The sequence below is a fragment of the Nycticebus coucang genome, chromosome 10 (genome assembly GCF_027406575.1).
Source record: "Nycticebus coucang isolate mNycCou1 chromosome 10, mNycCou1.pri, whole genome shotgun sequence".
NCBI lineage: Eukaryota > Metazoa > Chordata > Mammalia > Primates > Lorisidae > Nycticebus > Nycticebus coucang.
Window position 1 is genome coordinate 61,142,558 of NC_069789.1, and position 25,487 is coordinate 61,168,044.

Genomic DNA, 25,487 nt, shown 5'->3' on the forward strand with positions numbered 1-25,487 from the left:
CTCAGCTCACATTCCCAGCACTATCTGCTCACATGAAACCATGTGGTCAAGGATATCTGTCAATTAAAGAAGCACTGGCCATCTTCTCCCAGCTTCCCTACCTGTAGACTCTAAGACAATACATACTTGTTGAGGGCGGATAAGGATGGATAAAGGTGGGGTGGTGTCTGTGTTCCAGGGAAATATAATCAGGGTCTCCTGGAGGCAGCCCAGGAGATAAAGATGGATAAGGTGGGGTGGTATCTGTGTTCCAGGGAAATATAATCAGGGTCTCCTGGAGGCAGCCCAGCTCCTCAGGCTTCTAAGCATCAACACCATCCTGGGTATAACCTGGTCTAGGCCAGTTTGGGGTTCTCAGAGCCCCCTACCCTGACCCTTCACAGTCAGGGAAGATCTTCTCTATCTTCAGTTCACCCTGGCCCTCTGCTGTCCAGTTACATCTTGTCCTAAGTGAAGCTGAAGGACAGCTGGCTTGTCCCATCTAAACTTAGACCCATCTAAACTTGTCTTCATTGCAAACAGCCTCTCTTTAGCTCTGCCCCATATTATTGTGATCCTCCAAGCTACGCACATTTGGACTCAAAATCTAAACTAATTCTGTTACATCCTCCTGGACCTGCCCATGCTCCAAGCCCTCTTTTTCCACCTGGAAGTTCAGCAAATGGGAGGCTCCTCCAGCCACAAACATTCCATCTCTGTCCTCCCTCCTTGGCAGAGCCAAGGAGGACAGTCAGGAGTGGGAGGAGTGGGAGATAGAAAGCCCAGGAGAGGTGTTGAGATAGAAACCATGTGGCCAAAGGGATAGTGTGGGAAAAGACAAGAGTCCAACAGGAGTGGGTCTGTCCAGTCTGTACCAACTGAGAGCTCCCAGAGGGCAGGGGCATTTCGACCCTCATCTCTTCCCCAGAGCCCAGCCCAACACCTAAGTGTATACCAGGTGTACTGCTAATGTTTGCAGAGTGGAACTCTGAAGCCCTAGGGCAGGGGTCCTCCAACTGCGGCCCGCTACATGAAGCGATTTGATTGTATTTGTTCCTGTTTTGTTTTTTTACTTCAAAATAAGATATGTGCAGTGTGCATAGGAATTTGTTCATAGTTTTTTTTTAAACTATAGTCCGGCCCTCCAACGGTCTGAAGGACAGTGAATTGGCCCCCTGTTGAAAAAGTTTGAGGACGCCTGCCCTAGTGTATTTGACTCAGCCAGGACAGGCTGGAGGGAAAAGGTAGAGAACAGAGGCTGGGCTACAGCTGGAGGCCAAGGGAGCTGCAGGAGGACAGCTGTGGCCCCTGCTCACCAGTCCCTTGCTGGCTGTCAGGTTCTGCAGGGCACCCGCGCAGGCCTCCAGGGTGGCATCCTTCTTGCTCTTGCCCATGAGATTCAGGTAGGTGCGGATGGCATCTGAGTGGTACAACCAGCTGCTGCCCTTGGGGTTGGTCTCTTCCTCAGGAAGGGGGCAGTCATAGTTGTTGTTCTGAGGACAAAGAGCAGGTCAGTGGGGAGCCTAGTGAGGGAACACAACCCAAGCATTCTGACCCTGTCCCCTTAACCTCAGGGTTGTGATTCTGGATGGGAGAGATTGAGAGAGTGCCTACTGAAGCAGGGGCCTACAGACAGACCTGCCACCCCTTTTCTCTGTGCACTTTAGCGGCTCTACGGGACAAGGAACTGGCCATGGTCACTGACTGTGGCTTACTGGCAGAGTGCTCCCAGGATCTCAGGGCATCTGCTCTAGGACAGCCTCGGCCCAAACCTGCCAGCTGTGTGAGGCTGCTTTGGGGTCTCACATCATGATGCTTCTACCCTTCCCAGCATTAGAACATGGGTTTACCCTGCTCTGGGGTAGCCTGGGGCCTGGGTTCCACAGTCGGGCCCAGTGGAGGAAGTCTGACCATCCCTCCACAGCACCTTCTGCTTCTAGGAAGACCCCTGGGAGGGCTCAGCAGATGGTGGGAACCAAGGTCAGAGAAGGGTCGGAGTTCTGGTTATCCCTAGGTCCTCAGGGGTAAGGGCAAAGAGACAGTGAAAGAGACACTTGCAAATACAAGGCTGGAGCTTTTGACCTCTGGTCTGGGCTCCTTTAGCCCCAAGGACACAGTGCCTCTCTGCACACAAGATGGAATGCCCTCTACCCAGCCCCCAGAGTGCAGCAGGAGCCCAAGGCAAGGCTGTGGTATGGGTCTGTCCTCAGGGGCTGGCTTTAGGCTCCAGGAGGACCAAGAAGATAGGGTGGATGAGTCTGCGGGATGTGGTGGGGTGCTTGGTGTGGCTCTGGGCCTGTGCCTGGGGCTCACCATCATCTTGTCACTCTTGTTGCTGAAGCAGCCGGTGGAAGACTTCTCTGTATAGGCGTTGCGGGCATTGTACTCCAGCTGGCGGTAGCGGGTGGGCACCTCGGCATCCAGGCGGTAGGAGAGGTTGTGCAGGATACACATGCAGTTCTCCACGGACTGGGGACCAAGCAGAAGCCTGGCGCTGAGCCTCTCCCCCAGCCCCGCGGGCTCCTGGGCTCACTTCCTACCCACACTAATAAGAGAGCATTGGGCACCTCGGCTGCATCGGAGAGGTGGGCACCCACCATGCTCTTCATCTGGAAAGATCTCCCTGGGACTCTTTGGGATCTGGATCTGAATCTATCATTCCCTGTCTGTGTGACTGTTAGCAGCTTGCTTCACTTCTCTGGACTACAGTTTCCTCAGCTGTAAATTAGGGATAAAACTTCCTACTCCACTGGGCTATTGGGAAAATAGTACATGGAAAGTACCCACCATGGGGCCTAACACACAGCAGGACATCACAGACTGTGGCTACTGCTTCTACTGCTGTGGACAGTGCACCAGGGACAGACTGCAATGTGGAAGAATGCATCTTCCCTCCTGGCATAAGCTCCTTCAGAAGCCCTGACACCTTTAGGTTCCAAAGCCATCTAGCCTCACGGCCCCTATCATTCCCACAGCCAGTCCTCAGCCCTCAAGATCACAGGTGCTAAGTCTGCACATACTGCCAGGCCAGGAGCCCAGTATTCCATGATGGCAGCTGGGCCCAGACCATTGTCATCAAACCTCCCAGGCTAAGGTTTGGGGGCAGCAGATTTATCTTCCTAATGACGTTCAGCCCCATCTGGGGTTTGAGGGATGCTGTCTTCCAGTGTTGGGGTTACACTGGTGCAGAGAATGTTGCACCCAAAGCAGAAAATCACTTTACCCACTGAAACCAGGCTGAGGCTAAGTGACAATGCTCTCCTCTGAGGAGGTCCTGTTGTCACCTCCAGCAGACGAAATGGGAAATAAAATCCCTCCTTGTGGAAACTGCTGAGGACCCAGATCTGGGGGTTGCTGTACCCCACCATCTCCCAAGTCACCGTCCTGCTCTGGTAGAAAAATCTCAGCCTTGAGTTTATCTGCCTGCCACGATTTTTCCTTTCTGTTTATGCTGGTACGTTAAAAAAGTCCAGGGAGGGCAGGAGGGTAGCTCTGCCAGTGGGTTTTTGGAGGGTCCGGAAGAAGATAAGAGTGGCAGAAGGAGCCCTGGACACACCACGGTGGATTCCTCAGGGCTGCAGGCAGGGCGCAGCACGGCCAACGACACACGGCCAGCAAATATGCATTGGGAGCTTGCTCTGTGCCCAGCCCTCTTCTTTGTGTTTTGCTTATTAATTAATCAATCGAGTTCTTCAAACAACACATGAATGAGGTCCACATGATTATGACCCTCGTCATTAGAATTAATGGTGAACTGAGGAACAGAGAGGTTAAGGAGGCAGCTATGTTGCTCACCATCTAAGTGAGGGAGCGAGGATTCACATACTGCCCCCATGCCTGCCCCTGTAGCCCTGGCCCTACCCTGTATTCCCAGACTTTATGTGGCTGCCTGTCACTGGGCCAGGCTTCAAAGGCACCCAGAAGGTGCAACCCTGACTCTTGGGATCTGGGAGAGAAAAATGCCACGACTGGGAGTCCAAGGAGCTGCCCTCATTGATTGGAGACCCTGGGTTTCAGTGCTTTGGACAAAGAGGATGGGGACTGGGGCTGGGTGTTGGGGGTGCCCTGGTGGTAGGGGTGCACTCTCACCTTGTCATCACAGCGGCTGGCTGCCACACAGTTCTGGACATAGGCCATGAGCGAGTCAATGAGCCCTGAGTAGTTGCGCATGGTGTGGCGGCCTGCATCGGCTGAGCTCAGGTTCCTAGGGGAGAGAACAGAGACGGTGGCAGGTGCAGAGAAGGAGGAAGGGAGAACAGGGCGGATGGGGACAAGGGATGTGGTGGGGGTCAGTCGGGGGAGAGAAGAGGCAGAGGGAGAGGACAGGTAGAGGTTGGAGTTTATGGTAGGGGGAGGAAGAAGGACAGTAGAAAAGAAAGGAAAGGAATGAGAAAAAGGAAGGAAAAAAATCATTTAATCCATTCTCCCTGGCCCTAGCTAAGGCTGAAATGAGGTCTCATTTAAGCTCAGTTCTTGCTCTTCTTTCTGGCCATGTGCTCCGTAGCTCCATAACATTTATGACTGTCACTGGCTCCATATGTCAATGGTTTCTCTGCAGCTGACAGCTCAGGGCTCACACCCTGCCACTAACAGCCATGTGTGGAACAGGAGCCGGAAGCTCCTTCCTGCTCAGTCTCCTTCTGGGGAGCAGAAAGAAGCTCTGGGGGTGCTGCCTTGGGAATGGAGCTGAGGGTGGCTTGGTTGGGGACCAGACACCCCCTCTCCATGCAAGCTGCATTCTGCCCCGTAGTAGGCTCATTCCTAAGTCTATTGCCTGATGCAGGTGGGGTGTGCTCTGGACAAAGGGGATGGGGACTGGGGCTGGGTGTCGGGGGTGCACTCTCACCTTGTTAATTATACTGGCTTTCCATCTCCCCAGCCTTCCTGCCTCCTGGAGGCCAGCAGGGAGTAGCACAAGCTGAGACACAGAGGCAATGCTGACTTCACCCAAACTCTAGGGGTTCTCAGGAGTTGGGGAAGACCTGGTGAACTCCAAGGTCTGTACCAGAGCCCAACCCCAGGCCCCCGCCAGCTTGTAAACCTCTGTTCCCAGAACAAGCACACCCACCAGCCCCACAGGGGCTCTGCCACACCCTGGTGTGGAACTCAGAAACTTGGGCAAAGCAGTGCCATCTTCATGCCAATGAATATGGCAAATGGTATTAGTACCACAGCCGGAAAGTGACTCATTAACAGCCAATCAGTAGACTTTTGTCTAAAAGAGCGCTCTTCAAGATAGCACAAGAATGCATTTTTTCAGGGGGTGGAGGTCAGGAAAATGGTTGAATCTGTTTGGATATTCAGATCCAGGCATTTCCACTCTTAGATTCCTAACTAAGAATCTGCTGTGTCGTCTCAAAGGAGGTGGTAGGACGCCTGGCAGATTCAGGGAAGTTCAGAACGCCTGGGCCTCATGCCTTGGAACCTGCTCATGGGAGCCATGCTGGGCTCTCTGTCATATTCTCTGTCCTGGCTGAATATTGGCGGAGACAGGGCTTCCTGGGGAAGGGCCCAGGGCTAGGGCAAAAAGATGCCTTGTGTCCTCTTCTCTCACCTCAAGCAGCCTGTGGCATTAAAGAAGACCTCGGGGTCCACCACTTCACGGGACATGTTGCTATTGCCATCGCACCAGCCAGAGAAGGGAACGATGACACGGTCGACCAGAACAGGCAGGGCATCGGCAATGAGCTCCTCCTTCAGCTCGTCAGAGGAAGACAGGTTCCAGAGCAGCCCTGGGGGGCAGAGACCATCAACCCAATGTGTGCCAGGCTCAGGAAGCCCCAGGGACCAATAAACCAGCCTCAGCCCAGGCTTTAGCAAATAGGCCCCATTGAAACATCAACCTTCCAAGTGGGCCTGGTCTATCAAACCTATTGCCTGCCTTATGAGCCCACTTCTCAATATTTTAATGAGACTGCAGTTTCTTTGGGGACAGAGAGCATCTCAGAGTTCCCTATCAAGGTCCAAATTATGCATATGGAAAGTTACCAAAAAAAAAAAAAAAACCCATTTGATTGATCAGTGGTTTTTAACATAAATTTTAGAGCTCAGAATCTTCTCTGTTTTCCATCTGAAAGCCATTCTGGAAATACCTATCAACTGTTACTCTGAACATGGCCTCATCCTCCCAGTCCAATCTGAGGTCTTCCTGGTGACATGAATTTCTTGTGCCTCCCACCTTGAGTGCTTGGCATATTTTTTGAACACAGGGTAGGTGTATAAGAACTATTACCCCCCTCCCAATCAGTCTTCCTCGCTCCCCATCACATGCAATCCCACAGCCTGCTGAAGAGGGCTCCTGCCTGGACACTAGCCTTCCTCCACTTACCCTCTAACTTCAGAAAGACCGTGACCTCTTGTGTGTATGCACATCAGGCAGGGTCACCATCTGGACACCACTAAGTGGGCGAAGGCCAGTGCCTCCAGGATATTAGCCCTGGGCCAAATCTGCACAGCAGTGCTTTGGCCCAGCCTGCCCCCTGGCTTGGGACCTCAGCCAACAGCCTTGCACAACACCCCACCCTCCTGGCTCTCCGCCGCTGGGGTGTCCTACCAGTCAGTTGCTTCTGGATTTCGGTGTTTCCGGTTCTCCTCAGGAGGTTAACAGCCTCTCGGATCCCATTCTGCCTCCGGGTCTCCAGCTTGTTGGTGGTGCTCCTGAAGACCAGGTTGCGCAGGGCCCCGGCTGCGGCCTGCTGGACGTTCTGGTTGGGGCTGCGAAGGAGGTCCACCAGTTTGCAGATGCCTCCCAACTGATAGACCTGCCAGGAGAGAGAGGCCACGGTGCCTGATCAGGGGAGATGAGTCTGACCTAATAATTCTCTACCCAAAGTGGATTTTTTCTCAGACAAAAAAAAAAAAAAAATCTGCTTTCAGTTCAGAAACATCCACGTCAACCAAAATAAATAGTATGAAGTAATGGTAACTGACCCAGGCTGGAACCAAAAGACATGGATTTAGGTCCTGGCTGCCCACATCCCTGCTGGGAGGCCCTCCTCTTGCCTGATCCCTATTTTCTTCCTTTGGAGTATGGTAGTGAGGATCAGATGAGACAAAAAGGATATAAATACGCTTTAAAATCCTTAAGCAGAACACAGACATAAGGGAGACTCTCCTACGCAAACCTTTTCTCCTACAACAGAAACTTTGATGCAAACTAATCCTGGGCTCTAGAAGACCCATGTATGGTACTACGTCCTTAGGTCAAATTGCAGAGTCGGGTAAGAGCCTCCCTGCCAGCAAAGCTTGGGAGGCATGAACAAGCCCTATTTTCCACCATAAGATGCCTAGAGAGAGAGAGAGAAGGGGATAGGAAGGTGGGAATTGACAGGGGCATGGTCATGTTCTTTTCTTTTCTTTTTTTTTTTTTTTTGCAGTTTTTGGTCAGGGCCGGGTTTGAACCCACCACCTCCGGTATATGGGGCCAACGCTCTACTCCTTTGAGCCACAGGCACTGCCTGGTCATGTTCTTTAGTGGAATCTGAGAAGGGATTTCTATTGAATCCATGGCTGGTGCTGAAGTGTCTCTCCCATGGCTAGTGGAAAAAATGTATCTGACTAATGTCCATTCAGCCAGAGGCCTTTGCTCATAGAAGATACCAACCTCTGCCCTCCAGCAAGGCAAGGCTGGAGCTGGGCAGGGTGAGAAGGAGCCAACTGCAAATGCCTGCACCCATCTCTGGATATAGGGTCAGGCCCTGCACAGGCCTACTGGCGAGTAAGATGTGCAGCCGGTTACCTGTTGCTTGGCAGATTCATCCTGGAAGCAGGTGTGCTGGATGTAATAGGCCCCAATGGCCTGATACTTCTCATCCTGGGAGCTCAGGTACTGCACAGCCTTGGGGATGGTCAGCCCACTGCACTCAATGTCCTCACTGCAGATCCTGCAAGGAAAGGGGAATGGGGGTGGATTACAGGGTGGGCTGGGAGCCCTGGTCAGGGGGCTTGGAATTCCTTCTTCCCCCACTAAGCTGCCATAGCCTCATCTGCCTTCCAGAGAGTCAGAACATGGCAGGCCCACGCCCAGATGGAGAACACTCTGTGAACAGCTCCTTCAGGGATTTCCCCCTGACAATACTGACTCTGTGAGGCCTGGTTGTGGTTGGTGTCCAGGCAGACAGGTTATCTCTGCACTGAGGAAAAACTCCACCCTTTACCCTGCAGGGAAGCTCCCCACCCCCAGGGAAAATGAAAGACCATGGCTTGAGGGCATCATCGGAAAACGAAAGACCATGGCTGTGAACAGCTCATCCATCCCCAGGTCTAGCTTCTTACACAAAATCCTCACATCCATCCCAGCTTCCCATCTTCATGGCTCCCACGTTCCTACTGATCATGATCACTCTTGTGCCCAAATGGGACATAACTGGCTCTCTTTCCCAAGTTCCTCTCTTCAACATTTTACATCCTTTTCCCAGATAAGTGGTCCTAAAATTCTGTTCACTGTGTTGTTCCCCAGTTCAGAAACCATCAGTGTCTTCTCCAAACTGCAGGTTCAGGTTCGAACTGCTTAGACTGACATCCAAGAGCATGTGTTATGTTGAACCATAGGAAATGGCTGGTAGCCTTTTTTGAGGCACAAAACTAGAAATTTCCTATGCTTTAACTTAATCCTTTGGCTCCAGGGTGTCCTCTTGCACATTCTGAGCCCCTTCACAAGGCTGTTCCTCTCACTGTACCCTGACCAGGTCTCAGGTACACCCGAGGGCACATCACAGGCCCTGCCGAAGCCCTGCTTCTGCAGAGCCTTTCCAGGGATCCTCTCCAGCCCGTGATGTTGAATCACAGGTTGGTGACTGTGTCCTGGTTCCCAACAGAGATAGAGAGATGTCTGAGGGCAAGGGGAAGATTTTTCGGTGGCACCCAGCTCTGCTCCACTCGATATCCTTTGGTATTTATCCAGTGAGACTTCTCCTTATAGATCTGCAGTTTGCCATCCCAGGTACTCAATGAATATTCACTATTTTAGGCATGACAACTCAACTTCACTTCTTGAAAAGAACTCTGGCACTGGGCTAGCAGTACCCCTGCCCTGTATTGAGAGAATGTTATCCTGCCCTGTCACTCAAATGTCATCCTGGGGGATGATCTAAATGGCTTGTTACTCATCATCTCACCGAGACCCCTCTCTCAAGGCCTCTGGTTGGGGCAGTAATCCAGCACACGCTGCTCTGATCAGTCTCCAAGGGAAAGAGGTTTCATAGTCCCTCTCCAGTCATCCCAGATATACCTACAGTAATTAGGAGAGGTCTAGCTCTCTAATAGGGTTCTGCTTATTTTTTGAATAATGTGGTACCAGCACGGAGAAGCACAGGATGTAGAGGCAGCTGTGTGGCTTTAGACGGGCTACTTAACATCTCTGGGCCTTGTTGCCTCCTCGGGAGTACTGGCGCCTGCCTGGCAGGGGTTGTGAGGATTACAGATGAAGAGTGCACTGTTGCTGGGTTCTATGAAGAGCGGTTAATCATGCAGCTCCAGGACAGCTCTGGGCTGTCCTCTGGCTGTGTCCCTGCACTTACCACAGAGCTTGGCAGGGAATAGATGCTCAGTAAATGTTTGCCAGAGAAATGATTAACAGGGATCATTAGGTGGTGATAAAGGACACTGCGAAGGTTCATGGCACTCTGAGCCCTGAAGGGCAGGTGCCATGCCAGTCATGACACTGGATGCCTAGGCTCCTTACGGGACAGCCCATCAGTCTCCTTTTCCTTTCTTTCCACTGGGCAGTAGCCTTTCAACATTTACATGTAGGAGCTGTGTTCTGTTCCTTAGCAGTAAATCATATGCCTCTGGTTTCATGTCTCTTTGTCCTATTCATTCTTTGGCGTTACCTGTCCTATACGACCTATCACCCATTCTATCCCTGTTGTCTACACCAAGCACTTTCCTTTGCTCTTTCGGAACACAGATGAATATTTACATGCCTAAGATCAGAGGTTCTCAAACTCTAGTGTGAGCTTGTGAGCTTGTGAAAACACACATTGCTGGGCCCCTCTCCCAGTGTTTCTGAGTTAGTAGGTCTGAGTGGGGCCCAAGAATGACCATTTTTAACAAATTCCCAGGTGATGCTGATGTTGCTTAATCACAGGCACATATTTTGGGAACCACTGGCCTAGCTATCCTCTAATTCATCTGCCTCTGTCCACAACCTATGTATGGCCTTTGAAACCTACTTACTGGGTTCCATCTTCCCTTCACCCTGAGAACTTCCTGAGGTCAGGGCCCACTAGGCTGGGCCCTCGCCACAGTGGCTGTGTCATCCTGGGAGGCTTTTGTGGAGTAAGCTAGGCTAACAGCCCCTACCCAGCTGCCAGCCCAGCCTAGAAGTACTCACTTGGAACTGGCCCTGGAATGGCTAAAGGACAGGTCCTTGTTGCAGGAGATGGGCGGGACATACACGGGCTCCTGCTTGGAGGCGCAGGAGGGTGGGCGCACGGGGCACTTCTTGACGGCCTTCTGACCACTGCAGGTGCTGTAGAAGCTATAGCGGTTCTGGGTGGTCTTGTGGCCCTTGCTGGCCAGTGTGCCCTTGCGCAGGGTGCCCCTTGGGTCGCAGTAGAGGTCTGGCTCGCTGCGGCTCGCCTTGATTTTCTGCATGAAGCAGATGTCACTGCCTGCGCCAGTGGTGTTACAGCTGCCCCGGGGATAGTGGCGGCTCCAGTTCTCCATCTGGCTGTAGGAGCTGAAGCGTCTGTTGTCAGGTTCCCGCTTGAGGGTCCCATTGTAGATCTGGTCAGGGAAAGGGAGAAAGGCTCATTCAAGGGTCCTGAGTGGGGATCCTGACTCCAGCTGGTCTTCAGAGACAGCCCCCCCTGAGAAGCCCCCATAATAATGCTCATAGAATCCCAGAATGTCTGGAGTGGAAGGGACCTTAGTCAGCATCTGACATATTACTTTTCAAACTGTAAGCTGCGACTGTGACGATCATTGTATAATAGAATAGAATAATAAATCCCAGAATATAAAACAACCGGGTGCAAAGCAGGTAGGAAAGACACGTATTATTTTGTGAAATAAGTGGGGGTACTAGACGGCAACACAGAATGGCTTTCTTACTGGGGGATGCAGTCTAAAAAGTCCACCAGCCACTGATCTGCTCTCACACAGGCACAGTCTGGGCAGGTGGGGGTGGCGGGGAGGTGGAGGCCCAGAGAGAAGAGGAGTCTTCCAATAGTTACTTAAGGAGGAGAGGGCGAAACCTGGACCTAAGCCCGCATGTGCCCTTGCCCCAACACCCTGCGCCATTCCCAGATACCAGCTGTTCTGATATAGCCAGCACGTAGGACTTCTGTTCTGGACAGAACTGTTTTCTACTGTTATTTTCTGCTAAATGCTTCACCTTGCCTCCCCTCTGCCAGGGCGAGAAGCAAACGGCAACAGGTCATCTGGGAAACAACTCTCATAGGCTGAAAGGGATGGTAGTCCCTGCTCCCGGGGACTGTCAGCTAGGGTCTTGCTGGTCACAGGGGTCCCCCTCCTGCACTGGTTTGTCAGGCTGGGGAGAGGCTCAGTCCAACAGGAAAACATACAACCGACAGTGGGGTGCCCCCAAGGCTTTGTGTAAGCCCAGCTGGGAAGTCAGCTCCCTAAGAGGAGCCAGGAAGGCTGTAGACTCTGTGGGAATTAGCTTTGGAACAGAACTATCCGAGGAGGACTTTCCCAGGAGCTCACAAGCTGGTGGGTCTGGCCTGCTGGGACTTGTTCTCAGACTACAGGATCAACATCGCGCCTGATAAAATGTCTCCACACAGGTGCTGACTTGGGACTCACCTTTGCTGAGTCGGGGCCAAATCCAGCAGCCTGGAGCCTGCCTACCCCTCCCTGTGAGTGTGTGTGTGTGAGAGACAGAGAGTAGGGGAGGTCCTTAGGCAACTGGGTACTTCCCCTGGGCACCACATCTAGCCACACGGCTGGCGAGGGGGAGGTTCCCTTTTATCTCCACAGAGCCATAGAGACGAAGAGTCTCCATGGTTTTGAGCTCCCAGAAAGACTGAGTGTCAAACTACCCATCAGAAGTGGGATCCAAAACTCAGAAGCCACATATGGTTAAACCTTGGCAATGGCCTGCTCATCCCCTTCACCCACACGACCAGCTGTGCTCTCAAGGCAGGTGCAATTTCCCTCCCCAAACTAGGTCAAACCAACCTACCTCAGAGGACAGTGGTGTAAGGGTGTTGAGATAGTGGGGCAGAGGGAAGAAGAGCTGGGTAGTTTCTAAGCATTTGGACATGGAATGTGCACCTTGCGGATTACAGGCAAAATGTGTAATTAGCCTCCCCTGCTTTAGACAATGGCCACACTGTCCATTCTCCTCTTGGTGGAAGGAAGGTGGCAGATGGCTCTTTGGAGGGAAAGCCAAGCACTGCTGAAGGGCAAAGGGCCGCCTAAGCCTTAAATGGAAATGCAACAAGGAGCACCCTGTTCTCAGTAAATGACACGCCTGGACGTCATTTCAGACACCTGAGGAAAAGTCCAAACGCTTGTTCTGGCCCAGACCCAGCAGAGATGTGATCATGCTGATCAAGCCTGACAGAGGCTTTGGGCTTTGCCCCCCTGTGCCGGGAAAAGGAGCAGCAGGCAGCCGTAACAAGTCTCAGCAAGGGGGTTGCCATAGGGAGCGGGCACCAGCTACACTGCTGGGGAGCTGGTAAGGCAGGAAGGCACATACGCCCTTGTGGGACCACAATCCCAGGTCCCTGTCACCTATTCCTGGTGGTGTCACCCATTCTACAGGACAAACTGGATCTGGCCCCACCTGCCTGGCCAGCCCCAGCTCCTGGTGTCACGGTGCTGGTGGGCTGTAAGGCTGAGTGTACTGAGGTCAGCTGTGGTGACCCTCCCCCATCATGATGGCCCTCTGATGTCACTTTGATTAGTAGTGGGAAATCTTCCTCTCAGCCAGACCTTGTTTTCTTCCAGTGCTATGAGGGGGATGAGTCCCCTTTAAGGCTCGATAAGGCAGGCTGGACCGACCCTGTCAGCATCACTGCCTGAACTGCAATGGCATCCTGGGAGTCTGGGTGCATTCCTTAAGCTCACTGGGCTGAGACCTATTCTGCAGAGGACAGCCCGGTGGCTAAGAACACAGACTACCCTGGCCTTGTCGGCTGCCTGCTCAGTGGCCTTGGGCAAGTTAGGTAAGCCCAGTGTACCTCAGTTTCTTCATCTGTGAAATAGGATTGCAGCCAACATATAGAGTTGCTGGGACAATTCAATGAAGAGTTTTTGAAGCACATAGGACAGTACATGACGTAGGTATTTGTTCAGTAGGGACATCCTCATCCCTCTAACTCTCAGATTGGAACAGCTGGCTGCCTTTAGGACCTGGCTCCTAAAGGAGGGGTCTTACATCACCCATGCCATACCTAAAGGAGCCACAGGTTGGTACATGAGGACCATGAACCCAGGAAAGCCAGGAAAGGAGTACGCAGTAGTATCAGAGTCCCATGCTTGGTCTCATCCCATGGCCACAACAGGTCTAACTACATCTCAGAAAAATGGAGGCACCCAGAGTGAAGCCAGGCTCTGGGATGGTATGGTATGGTGTTTCTTCACGTGGGCACTGTCGGCCTCTAAGGCAGGATAACTCTTCCTTGTGCAGCGTGCTCCAAGCATTGCAGGATGTATAGTACTGCTGGCCTCCAGGCCCTAACTGCCAGTAACACCTTGTAGTCACTGGGCCTAGCAAAAATGTCCCCACACATTTCCAAACACTGTCTGCCAGGTCCTGAGTGAGTGGCTGCAGCCGGTGCACACATGTGCCCACTGCAGGTGGGAGCGCTTTGTTGCCAGGGCCTGCCACACCCCCACACCCAGATAGCGATCTGCTGGCAGCGTCCTCCTCTTTGAATACAAAAGACAGTGACACACACACCTTTTGTCTGGTATTCTGTGCTTCCTGGGGAAACTCCAGCCTCAGGTGGGATGGATGGATCAGAACATTCCAGAGGCTAGAAACTCAACTGTGTGGGAGCAGAGTTGACCGCTCAATCCAAGAGTAGGCTGGGCTGGACAGTCTGACAGAAGAACAGGGTGTGCCCAGAGACACATGTTTCTCCACTTGGTAGGCCAGTGGAGCCCTTGGGACTCAACACTTAGAACCATAGTTCAAAGTGCGCCAGGGAAATCTGCCTTTAGCCAGGATTCCCCCTAGCCAGTCCCTGCTCCGCTATCCCATTCTGGCAACGATGTAAGGCTTGTAACTTATCCATCTGTCTTTCCTTCGCCCTTTCATCCTACAAGTGTGATGTGAACCTCACACAGAATACTCCCTTCTCTTCCTGCTCCTTCTTAAGCCAGGAAGCTCTCTGAGGCCACCTCTCATTTTGCAGGCAAGGAGGCAGTACCAGAAGGCGACTGGGCCAAGGTGAAGCAACACAGGCCCCCAGACCCAGGGCCTCAAAGAACTGAAGGCAGCCAGCACCTCCTTGAGAGAGCCATTTAGTCTGGAAAGCCCCCCAAACTGGAGAAGCTCCTGTTTGCCCAAGATCACGGAACAGAACAGTAACTAACCTTTTAGGAAGAGATAGTGTCCTGTCCTTCCACCTGAAAGTCCTTTCCAACGCCTCCCTCTGCACTCCAGGCTATGGCAGCTCACCGCTGGGCAGCTCCTGGGCCTCCCACCAGCCCCTACTCAGCCCTCTGGGCTCTGGCCCCTGCCTGGCAATGCTGTCACCCGACCTTCTTCACACAGAGATTCCATCAGCCCTCGCCACGCTGAAGAGCCTGCAGTGTGTCTCTGCCCGTTACAGGACACACTGGGCCTGGCCCCACTTGCCTGGCCAGCCCTCTGTGTCCCTATGCCTTCAGTCATTTCCTGGTCTCCCTGCTCCTGCTCAGACTCTGCTCCACCCTGGATGGTTTTCCTTGATCACCTCTTCTCAAATCCTACGTTTCTCCAAGGGCTCTTCTCAAACGTGTTATGTCCACAAATCCTGCTCTGACCTGACCACAGCCCTGTCTCCAGATACCAGTAATGCCCAGAACCAGAATTATTCACCCCCACCTCTGGTGGCCTGTGGTCCTGTTTGTTCTCTTGTGGCTAATGGATGTCTGTGTCATTACCTTAAGCTCTCTAGGGCACAGATGCCCTTTACTGTGCCTGGGACAGGGCTGGGTTTGCAGCGAGTACTGAGTGAAAGGGGCACTGTGAGAATTTGTTCTGGGAAAGGAGATTCAGGCTGCAAACTGGCACTGGGTCCCATGACCTGCAGAGCACAAGGGAGCCACCTTAAGCAAAGGGGGCTGCTAGGAAGGCAGGACCATCTCTTTGGGATGAACCAGTCTATGGAGGGTGGTCCAGAAAACTTCTCTTCTCCCCTTGATCTGGGTGACAACATTGGTTGGCTGAACTCAGAGAGTTTCACTCTAGCTCCAGCTGGCCAGACAGAGCTGCCTGGCTCTTGGGTGCTGGGTATGCTCTGGGCAGGCCAAGATGAAAAGAGTGTCTGTGTCCCCAGCTATTAGCCCATTTGAAACCAAGCTTCTGCCAGCAGGGAGGGGCCAACCAAACCGGCTCTCCAACAAGACACACCCTGGTCTGCCCTGCGAGTCACACACCCAGCAGAGTGTTCAACAGGGCCATCTTCAGCATCGTGATCTCCCAGCGCCCTCCCATGATAGTGAGTGTACACGCACAATTTCATGGAGTCCTCCTGTCTCTCAGGCCTGGGGAAGGACCTTGATTGGAAAACGCTGAAGATGGATTCCATTTGCCTCTCCTAGTACCTGCCACTCCCCACTCCGTGCCATCTGAGGGCCCCTGGTGTGGTAGCATGCAGCAGCCCTCTCTCATCTTGCTGGGATTTCGGTGAGGACTGGGGGACTGGACAGAGCCAACCCGTCTCAAGCTGTGCCTCTGCCAGTGGCTTGCATCTTCTGCTCTGATCCTCTCGAGGAATTCGGAGAGGACAGGTCTTCTCCCAGCAAGGCTGCCTAGAAGGGGGCACCTGAGCTCCAGGGTGTGGAGAATCCTCCTGGAGGGGTTGGGTGGCTGCTTGCTCAGTAGTCTGAGTCAGCATGGGAGCCACGGAGCCTGAGTCACCAAAGATGGGACTTCAGCAGGGGTGTGATCTTGTCTCCTCTGGGCATGGCTCCCACTCTGAGAAGCAGGGGTCCCACCCTGGGCTGGCCCTTCTTTCTTACTCTGGCATGCTGCTTTGGGCAGAACAGCCCCTCCACTCATAACCCTGATATCAAGACAAGGAACGATCCTTTGGCCTTGGAGGAGGTTGTGGTGGGTGTGCCTCACTGGTGCCCTCAAAGGCAGGAGGAGCTATGCCCACACTCCACCGGCACCCCAAGACTGGCCAGTGCCCACCAGGACTGAACTCTGGAAGGCACCTGCAAAATGCCTGTGAACTGAAGGACTGGCTGGTGGAGGGCTGGCTCCCCACTGCTGAGAAGAGAGGGCACAATGGAAACCAGAAACAGCCCACGCAGCCCACGCCAGGTTTGGATACATTTTGTCACCTGAATTTTTCAAATGTAAAAAACAAACAAAACAAAGTTTTGATGCTGATCCTGATAGTATGGACTTTACCAGAGATCTGGTCAGTGTCTCTTCTAACCTTCAAAAAGTAGGAATTGTGAGCCCACATCCATCAGGCCAGTGTTAACAGACATTTCTGAGTAACAGAGGCCAGATTTTCGAATGTATCAGGGTAACTAATGACCAAATAGAAAAGCTCCTATAAAACTCCGGGCTGTAGCTGTAGCTTTTAAGAAGTGCTGCTCTCTCCAGCAAGACCATGAATCTGGGAAGAAGAAGTCATCTTGGCCTCTTGGGCTCCAGGCTCCAAGTGACTGCAAGGGTCAGGCCCACAGAGGTTCCCAGGGCCCTGGGGAGGCAACATGCACTGGTGCTCCCACCTCCAGCTGAGAGTTGGTGCTCCAGAACATCCATGGTCTGAAAACGGTGAACGAGCCAGCTCTGGCACCAGCTCCAGCACCAGCTCTGTCTCATGGCCTGCACCCTGCCTGCTTGCTACACTGTGAGGAAAAAGCAGATTTCCTGAAATGCTTCCCTTTTCTCTCTCTCCCTTCACACCTGAGAAGTAGGTTTTCTCAGCTCCTGACAGGCACATCTAGGATGGGTTTGGGAACAAGGACCTAAGGTTTCACAGGCAGACATCACTATTTTGTTTGGGAAAGGAAACCTCTGCCCAGAGTTTGCCACCTCAGACGCAGCTCTCACAGGCCCAAGAGGCAGAAATCCCTGCACCCTGGCCCTCAGCCATCTCTTTTCTGTGGATTCAGACCTGAGTTGGGGCCATGGTCTTTCGGCTCACCGAGAGCCCATGTTCTGTGGTCATGGCTTCTGGCTTTCAAACCCAGAGGCGGACTCAACTGTCCTGTGACAGTTTATCCTGGGGAGGGAAAGATGAGGGGGACATCTGTATGTGAAATAACTCCTGGAGTCCTGGGTGACAGTCCAGCTTGTGGAAAAGCAAACTTGAGGGCCAGGAGTCCCCACCCTCTTGTGGGGAGTAAGAGGGAGAAGCTGGCAGCCCTGAGCTGCCCTATGCACTGGGCCAGGAGCCCCAGGAAGAGGCAGGCCAAAGACTGGGAAGTGGAAACATCCAGAAGGGCAGATGTTACCTTGACCCCCCAAAATAGCTCCTTGGAGACCCAATAGTGGAGGGAAACCATTCCTACTGCTTAGCCAAGAATTTCACATAAAGGAGGGACACTTGGCTGGGCCTTCCACTGCTTGGGTAACAGAGCTCCCCTCTGGAAGATGGGCACATGGTCATGTGTGCACACACACGTCCATGTGCACTTACTACCTGCCCACGAGGGACACATATCACTCTGCCAGAAGTGGATTCAGGCAGGGAAGGTCTTTGGAAATCCCTTGAGTACACCTAAAACACCTTAGCAGGTGTGTGCTCAACAGTTTGCAAAGGGTTTCCTTACTCATCATCTTGTGACTCACCTCCTACCTGGCCAATGAGGTATCAGGGCAGAGAGCAGCAACCTCATTCTCTCAGCAAGCATATTAAGCTTGGAGAACTTGACAGTGATTGTCCAAGACCAGCCACAATTAAGATGTGGCAGGCCCTGAGCCAGGACTCCAGGTCTTTCACTTCTCTTTCAGTGTTTGTCCTCCAGCCACCATGCCCCCAAAGTTTGGTGACACTAACAAAGTCTAAATGACAGAGAAGATCTATAGCTAGGGGGTTCCTCTGCAGGAACTCCACTAGCATTTCTGGCCAGTTTCTGGCCACAACTTCTAGAAGGTCCCCTCCCTAGGGATTCTTGTTCTAGAATAGGGAGTATCAGCCCCCCTCTTTTGGCCAGTTGTGAGAGGTCCTTTAAGACATTTAAGAAGTGTATAACTGCTCAGCTGGGTGACAGGATCTACTGCCCAAAGACCTGGGCTGGAAAACCCTCCGTCCCCAAGGATGCCTGTGGGCAAGGAGACCTTGTAGTCATGATAACTGGTCTGTTCTGGCCAGGACCACAAGAGTGAATGCTCAAAAGAGTGACTATTTGGTACCCCCAAATCACACCATCCTCTAAATGCACCACTGAGAAAACAGGGACTCATGTTAAGGTTGGTAACTGAGGCCGAGTTCCGGAGTCTCCTGTAGTCAGTCCAGCTTTCTGAGCTTCTTCAGGTTCAGGAAGCTGGGCCATCCTGCTCCAGTAAGGAGAAAGGAGGATGGAGGGGGGGCCACTGGCTACCCCTGAGCACCTCCACTCTGCCCCCAGCCTACCAGGGCCACAAATAGATGCGGAAGAAGCTTGGGGATTTCCTGTGGACCCTCTCCAGATTGATTCCAAAGGGCAATCCATCCCACAGACACTGCGAGATAACTCCTGGCATCCTCAAGGAAAGGCCAGCTTGTGGAGAAGCACACTGGATGGTCAGGCGGATCCCACTGGGCCAGGGGATTTTTGTCATTTGAAGCTTCCTTTCAAATTACACCCACTGAAATAGCCAGGGGTGGGGGTGTGTGCTTTTAGTCTCAGCTACTCGGGAGGCTAAGGCAGGACAATTGTTTGAGCCCAGAAATTTCAGAGCAGCCTGGGAAACATAGACCCTGTCTCTAAAAATAAATAAAGAAATGCATTGGAATTTAAAAGCAATTCTATTAAAAATAATGATTTTGCAAAAATTGTGACAGTAGAATGCAAATGACAGGGGTTTGGGAAACATGATTGCCCACAATGGCAGAAGTACAGTACCATGACCTGACAGTGTAACAGGTAGGCCTGGGCAAGGAGTCAGACCAGGGTCTAGACCTTGGGCGGTCACCTCAGCTCTCTGCACCTCGCTTTCCCCTTCTACAGTGTGCCCCCCGAGGCTGCTTCTGAAGTCGGCAGTCTGAGATTCTGCCTGGCTGCAATCACAGGCAGCCTCCTCCCCAGCCTGGCTCAGCCCTGTCTTCACCGGGCCAGGCCTCACCCTCACATGCCCGGTGTGGCTATAGGGGAGGACCTTCAGGTCTAGAGCCCGCAGCTGCTTCTCTCCCCACCTGTGTCTCTATAGATGCCCCATCCCCTCCTAGCCAAGCTGATTTTGTTTTTCAGCTGAGCTTGCTTTCCTGGGGCAGGCGGGCCTCCGCAGAGACATGCCAGGGCCCTGGGGGAGAAAGCCGGCCTCACCCTGGCAAAGGGTGGGGATGGTTCTTCCACCCACTTGGGAAATGCTGCTGCATTTGTCTCACTGAGCTGCCGCATTTGTCTCACTGAGTGACAAAAAGAAAACTCTCAAATCAGAAAAAAGGCACCGGAAGACCTCCCCAGGACTTGTTTTTTTTTTTTTTTTTTGCAGTTTTTGGCCGGGGATGGGTTTGAACCCGCCACCTCCGGCATTTGAGGCCAGCACCCTATTTGAGCCCCAGGCGCCATCCCCCAGGACTTTGTTTTGACGGCTTTTTCTCATCCCCTGCCTCCTGGCTTCCGAGCTTGGCGGGCAGGAGAGAAGGCCCTGCCGCCTCTCCCCTGCCCGTCCAGGTTCCTTCCTCCTCTTGCCTTTCACACCCCCCTCCAAGCCCACTAGGGTCACTTCTTGGTTCTGCTAAATCCATCTGTGGGCTAAGGAGAAGCCCATGTACTTTCGGTAGTTTCATTTCCCTGCAAAGAAAATCGGGATAGCAATCCCTGGTTTACCTAGGGAGCTCACAAAGACTGAGGGATCAAGTTGGGAAATGAAAACACAAGTACTTTGTGCAAGTTCAGAATGCTACAGTAATTCAAAGGATTATAAAATCACTGGGGAGCAGAGGATCCCAGCACTTCCCACCCGAGAAATGCTGGAGAAAGTGAGGAGGCTCAGTGGCCTTGCAGGCACCAATTGCTCTCTAATCTGGACCAAGGCCTCTGTCTCCAAATCTCCAGGACTCCAGGGGAAGAAGGCTTGGAGAGCACCCGGTCCCACCCTTTGTTTACAGACAAGGAAACTGAGGCCCAGAGAGATTTAAGTGCTGCAAAGTTTAGCTTTTAATTATATCCTCTCTTAGGCTTGTTTGTTAGTTGTTTTGAACTATCATGTAAGGCCTTTAAAGATGTGTTGGTTGAGTAGATTAGTTCTTGTCAGGACCAAAACAACAACAACAAAAACATATCCCCAAATAAAACCCCAATAATTTCTGCTGGAGCAAAATGAAGAAGTTTATAATTATCCTTAATTCTTCAAAGCTTCCCTTTAAACCAGTGTTTTTCAACCTTTTTTATCTCACAGCACACTTGAACCTATAGTTAAATTTCCACGGCTCACTTAAATTACGTTGATCAAAAAAAAGTTAAAAAAAAAGAATACACTTACTTGCTTTGAGCTTCTTTTGAAAACAATTTAATTGATGATCTTTAAAAAATTTCACTGTACACTAGTTGAAAATCTCTGCTCTAAAGTTTCAGAGGCTCTACTTTGAATATGCATGTGGGGGGTAGAGAGCAGTGGCTAACTCATCCAGATGCTTCTTTCTTGGGAGAAGACACCATTCCTTCCTCTTTGATGAGGGAATTATCTGCCTCACCATTATCTAGTTGGGGTAGAAGAAACTGAGCCTCAGGACAGTTTCTAAGCATTAGTTTTCCCAGTTTAGCCATAAACTCAGAGCTCCATATAAAACAAATGGGAATGATTGATGCTTGGTTAAACTAAAGGAAGATCAGACTGGCCCCCGTTGTCCCTGGGAAGCGTGGAGTTCCCTCCTGTGGCCTTTTTAGAAAGGGCCAACTGCTGACCCTATCTGGGGCCGGCAAAGCCTCATGCCATCCACAAGCCATACAGCTGTCACACTGAATCCCTGGCACAGTGACATTTTGACTGCCCCCCCCCCCCACCCCGAGTCCACACCGCCAGGACAAGTGACTGGTGTGGTTCTGTTCTCTCCTGGGTCTGGTACCTCTCACAGGGGTGGGAGGATGGTGCAGACATCTTGAGTTTGCAATCCTCAGGAATTGGCTGCAGAGGGCCAGGGAGGCTTATGACATCTCTGGAGCTGGCAACATGAAACCAGCTGTCCTCCTTAGGGTGATGCCTATTCTTTGTGAACAGCCACAAAAGTGCTCTCAGACTGCAGTGCCAGGTCTAGAGGCATCCCTCCTCTGCCCCTGCATCCTCTCTGCAGAGGGTAGCCTTCTCTTCTGCACACCAGCTCAAAGGTCAGCTCCTTTAGGAGCCTGTCCTAGTTCCCTCTACCTGGTGCTAGCGCTTGGAGAACGTCACTTGCATTTATTTGCTGGAGCCATGCCTTCCTCCTTAGCAAGCCCATGGGGCTGACATGGGGCCATTCTCTGACTTCTCTCCCCAATGAAAGACACAGAATACAAATGTCAGAGCTACAAGGAGATGGCCTGAGCAACCAACTAGCCTTGTGTGTGATAAAGCCGAGGTCCAGCAGGGAAGAGTCTCAGCCAGGGTCCCTTGGGCAGTGGCAGAGGACTGGCCTCAAGACTATGCTTCTTCCTTTTCTCCACATTCTCTGCACTCTAAAGAGACCTTCCTGGCTTGCTCCTACCCAGGCCTCACCCAGGAGGAGGGACTCCATGTCACTCAGAAAGGTGAAAGTCAGCCTGGAGGGAAAAGCAAACACAGAAAGAAGCACCCTGAGTTTGGCCCCAACTCTAAGGGTGACAGAAACTTCTTCCATGGAAAGCAGAGCCACTCTGAGGGACTGTAGCTTAAACAGGAGGGCCTATCCCCAAGGAACACCCCAGGTAGAGACATTTGCCATAAGGCTTCTCCTCCATAGTTTAAGTATAGGGAGTGTCCCAGTAGCAGCGATTTGTCTGTGAAAACATGCCACATGCTCGGCTGCTACCTTCCACAGGGAGGGGTGCCCTGGGTGCCGCCCTCAGCTCTCACTCACTCACCTCCATTCTCTCTTGGAGGCACAGTCTGTCCCTTGGCAAGTAGGATCGTTGCCTCTTCTTGTTGGGTGAGAGCCCGGGGCCCTGGTAGGACCCTCCTATCTCCTAGGGCTGGGTAGGGATGAGTCACAAGCTGGCAGCAGGGACACCAAGTTGGCAAACACATCAATTGCTCCCTCTTGGAGCAGAAGCCATGCCTCCTTGGAATAGGAGCCTGTGATCTACTCCCTGTCTTTCCCTCCACCTGGACTTTTTAAGAAAAGACAGGGGCCCATCTCATGCCCCTGGAAAGCATTCAGAGCTAAGAAACAAGTGCTGGGGAGAGGGAGTCAGGTCTGAGTTTTAAGTCAGGGTAGTTACTTGCTAGGTCTACATGCTGTGCCTCAGTTTCCCCCTCTGTAAAGCTCAAGTAAGTGAAGTCCTACATCTCTTTATCCTGTTGCAAGGGCTAATTAGCTGCTGTTTTCCTGGTGCCTAGAGCTGCTTAGATGAAAGCAGGGAGGAAGCACGGAAGCATTTATCCATCTGTAGGCCTGACGCAGAGGTCTGGGCTGGAGGAACTGACATTACCTTTGAGGAGACTGTGCAGGCTTTGGCTACAGGGCCCTGTAGCTACTCAGAGTCAGCTCTCAAGCCACACAGAACCCTAAATGAGTCCTTGGTGAGGATCTAGGACTTGCCTTGCTTTGCAGTGAAGAAAGCTGAGGTCTAGAGAGGCAAAGGCTGCTCCAGGGCCTCCCTCAGTTTGCAGCAGCCCAGCTGAGGCTAGAATCCAGGGCTCCCACAGCTGGTCTGTCATATCCCTAAGCCTTCTCCTGCCCTCTAACATAGGAATTTCCACCCATTGGGATGGCCAAGCTGAGGTTCAGTGAAGTTAAGAATTTGACTAGAGTCACACAGCTAGTTAGCAGAGTCAGGATTCAGATCCAAGGTTCCAGGACAAAGTCCAGGCTTGTTCCTCTGCACCAGGCTGCCTCTGGCATGGCCTCTGTTAACTGTGGATGGATTGGTTAGGATAGTCTTCTGCTGATCCTAGGTTGAAGGTCCTTCATGTTTCTCTCTGGCAGCCCCTCTGCTGTACTTGGTCCATGGCTTTGCCCTTGTGGACCCTCAGTCAACATGGCTAGCTATGACAGCACGTGAACCGCCAATCTGGAGAGCACTGTGCCAAGGTTTCCTGACCCCTACTGAAGCTTGATGCAAACCCAGCCCTCTCATCTGTAATGGAGGCTCTGCCAAGTTGCTTTGGGCCTAGGGTGAGCGGGATAAGTTGTCCCCAGGGTGAAGGTCCCTAGCACCTTGTCCACCCCAGGAGTCTATCATAATAGAATCATTGAACACTGACCTATCAGTTAGGCAAGTACAACTGAGAAGGGGCTGAGTGAGTTCTGAGTTGAAGTGGAGAACTGGGGTTAATGAATAGGACAAAACCAAGACAGAGGCAGAATTTTCCCTGGTTACACTCCTGACGAGTCTCACTCTCAGGGAATGAGTCTCTCCCTCAGGAGTCCTGGGCTGGATGTAACCAAGCATGGCCATACGACCCAGCATGGTTGTCACCATAGCATGCCCTAATCCACATCTGGCTGATGGTGCCACCTGGTTTCTCTCCTTAATGGTCAGATCCCGAGAAGGATAGTCTAGTCCAACCCACAACTGAAGAATATTTTACTTGCTATGACTCCCGGAAGAACTAAATACTCAAGGTGTGCTTCTTGATTTGAAAATAGAAAAACCTTTAGCGCCTGAGTTGATGGAAAAGGAGATTGTCATCTTAATCCAGAAGCATTTCCTGGAAATCAAGATTGTCCAGTGGTCTCAGCTTCATCTAGGACAAACCTGAGTGTTAAGTCTATTTTCAGCTTTGGAAGAGAAGAACTGTGCCTCCCAATGGCTCCAGCTCCCCATTGCCCTCTTCCTGGTCTTAGCTGACCCAGGAAAAGCTGTTCCAGGGACCCATAAAGAGGACAGCTAAGTGAGGCCAAAAAGCCTACCTTTTCTCACCAGACATGCAGCCTGGAGTAATTCTGTTTGGGTCCCTAGCCTGGGAGAGGAGCCTTGACCCAGGGGTTTATCAAATAAGTATACAGAATGTGTTTATAGTTGAACTTCATATAAGCAGTTAATAGTTTTAAAGTATATTCCAAATATTATATTTTATTATGTTCTACCTGGTAACCCTACCTGACCCCTATTAATGCTTATAGCTGAGTGATCCCAGCTTGAGTCTAGGAAGGAAAAATACAGCCACTTCTCTGCCTCTTTTGAGCTTGGCTGACTCCCCAAGGAGAGAGTAGGATGGTGGGAGGGCAGGGGAAGGGAAGAAATGAACGGATTCAAATTCCTGGGTCTCTTGCAAGTCCCTTGAAATAATTGTAGTGTTAAAATACTGAGACTGTGGAAATACACAAAATAGCCATCACCAAAAAAAAAAAAAAAAATGCAATTGTCTGTGGTAATGAAAACAAAACCCTACTAGATTAGGAGTCAGGAGGTCAAGGATCTAGTCTGCTATAGCATTGACCAGCCCTGTGGCTTGGGATGAATAATTTGTCCTTCCTGGTCCTGAGGTTCCTCACCTATAAAATATAAACTCTGCTGGACCTCTAACATTCTACAATTCTGGTTTCAAGAACTAGAATAGCAGAGCTGAGCCTGTCCCCCTCAGAGATCAGGCAGTGGGGATAAAAAGTGTCCCATCCTTTACCTCCTGGCTCCTTCCCTTCCCTGACAAAGACTGTGGGACTCTGGATTCCAACACTGTCCACCTGCAAATCCTTATTTTTGAAGGAAGAGGTGAGGTGGCCAGTAGACAGCAGAGTCAACTGGGCCAGCGACTTCCTTTGGTCATTCTACTGTAAGCCCCTTTCCGTATGTCACACTAACTTTAAGTTTTATTTTATTACAAGATTTTCTATGCTAAGCCTTCTTAATTTATAAGTGATTGTAGATTATAAATAATATTATTTAAAAAAATTATAAGGCCATATCTAATGTAGAATATAAGGTAGAACTACGAGGTCAAACCACAGATTTTTAAACATTTTTAGAACTTTCCTTTTGGAATTGCCGGCAGATTCTTTACTATTTAAAGAAAATATGAACATAATAGTGACAAAGCTCTGTTATTTGAGGATGGTTAGATATTGAGAATTGGAGCCAAATCTGAGGCGTGAGATGCTCAA

The 25,487-nt window shown here is 51.5% G+C and overlaps 1 protein-coding gene across 2 annotated transcripts in view; it reads right to left on the bottom strand.

Annotated features, from left to right (window-relative positions):
- PKP1 (plakophilin 1) overlaps positions 1-25,487 on the bottom strand; it is a 48,325-nt gene that overhangs the window by 8,922 nt on the left and 13,916 nt on the right. For both annotated transcript variants that reach the window (XM_053607525.1, XM_053607524.1), the window contains exons 3-9: positions 10,313-10,707; positions 7,718-7,862; positions 6,533-6,740; positions 5,534-5,711; positions 4,069-4,183; positions 2,293-2,448; positions 1,296-1,472 (exon numbers count right to left, since the gene is read on the bottom strand). In XM_053607525.1, the coding sequence (XP_053463500.1) occupies positions 1,296-1,472; positions 2,293-2,448; positions 4,069-4,183; positions 5,534-5,711; positions 6,533-6,740; positions 7,718-7,862; positions 10,313-10,707 (1,374 nt within the window). The remainder of the gene's footprint in view (positions 1-1,295; positions 1,473-2,292; positions 2,449-4,068; positions 4,184-5,533; positions 5,712-6,532; positions 6,741-7,717; positions 7,863-10,312; positions 10,708-25,487) is intronic.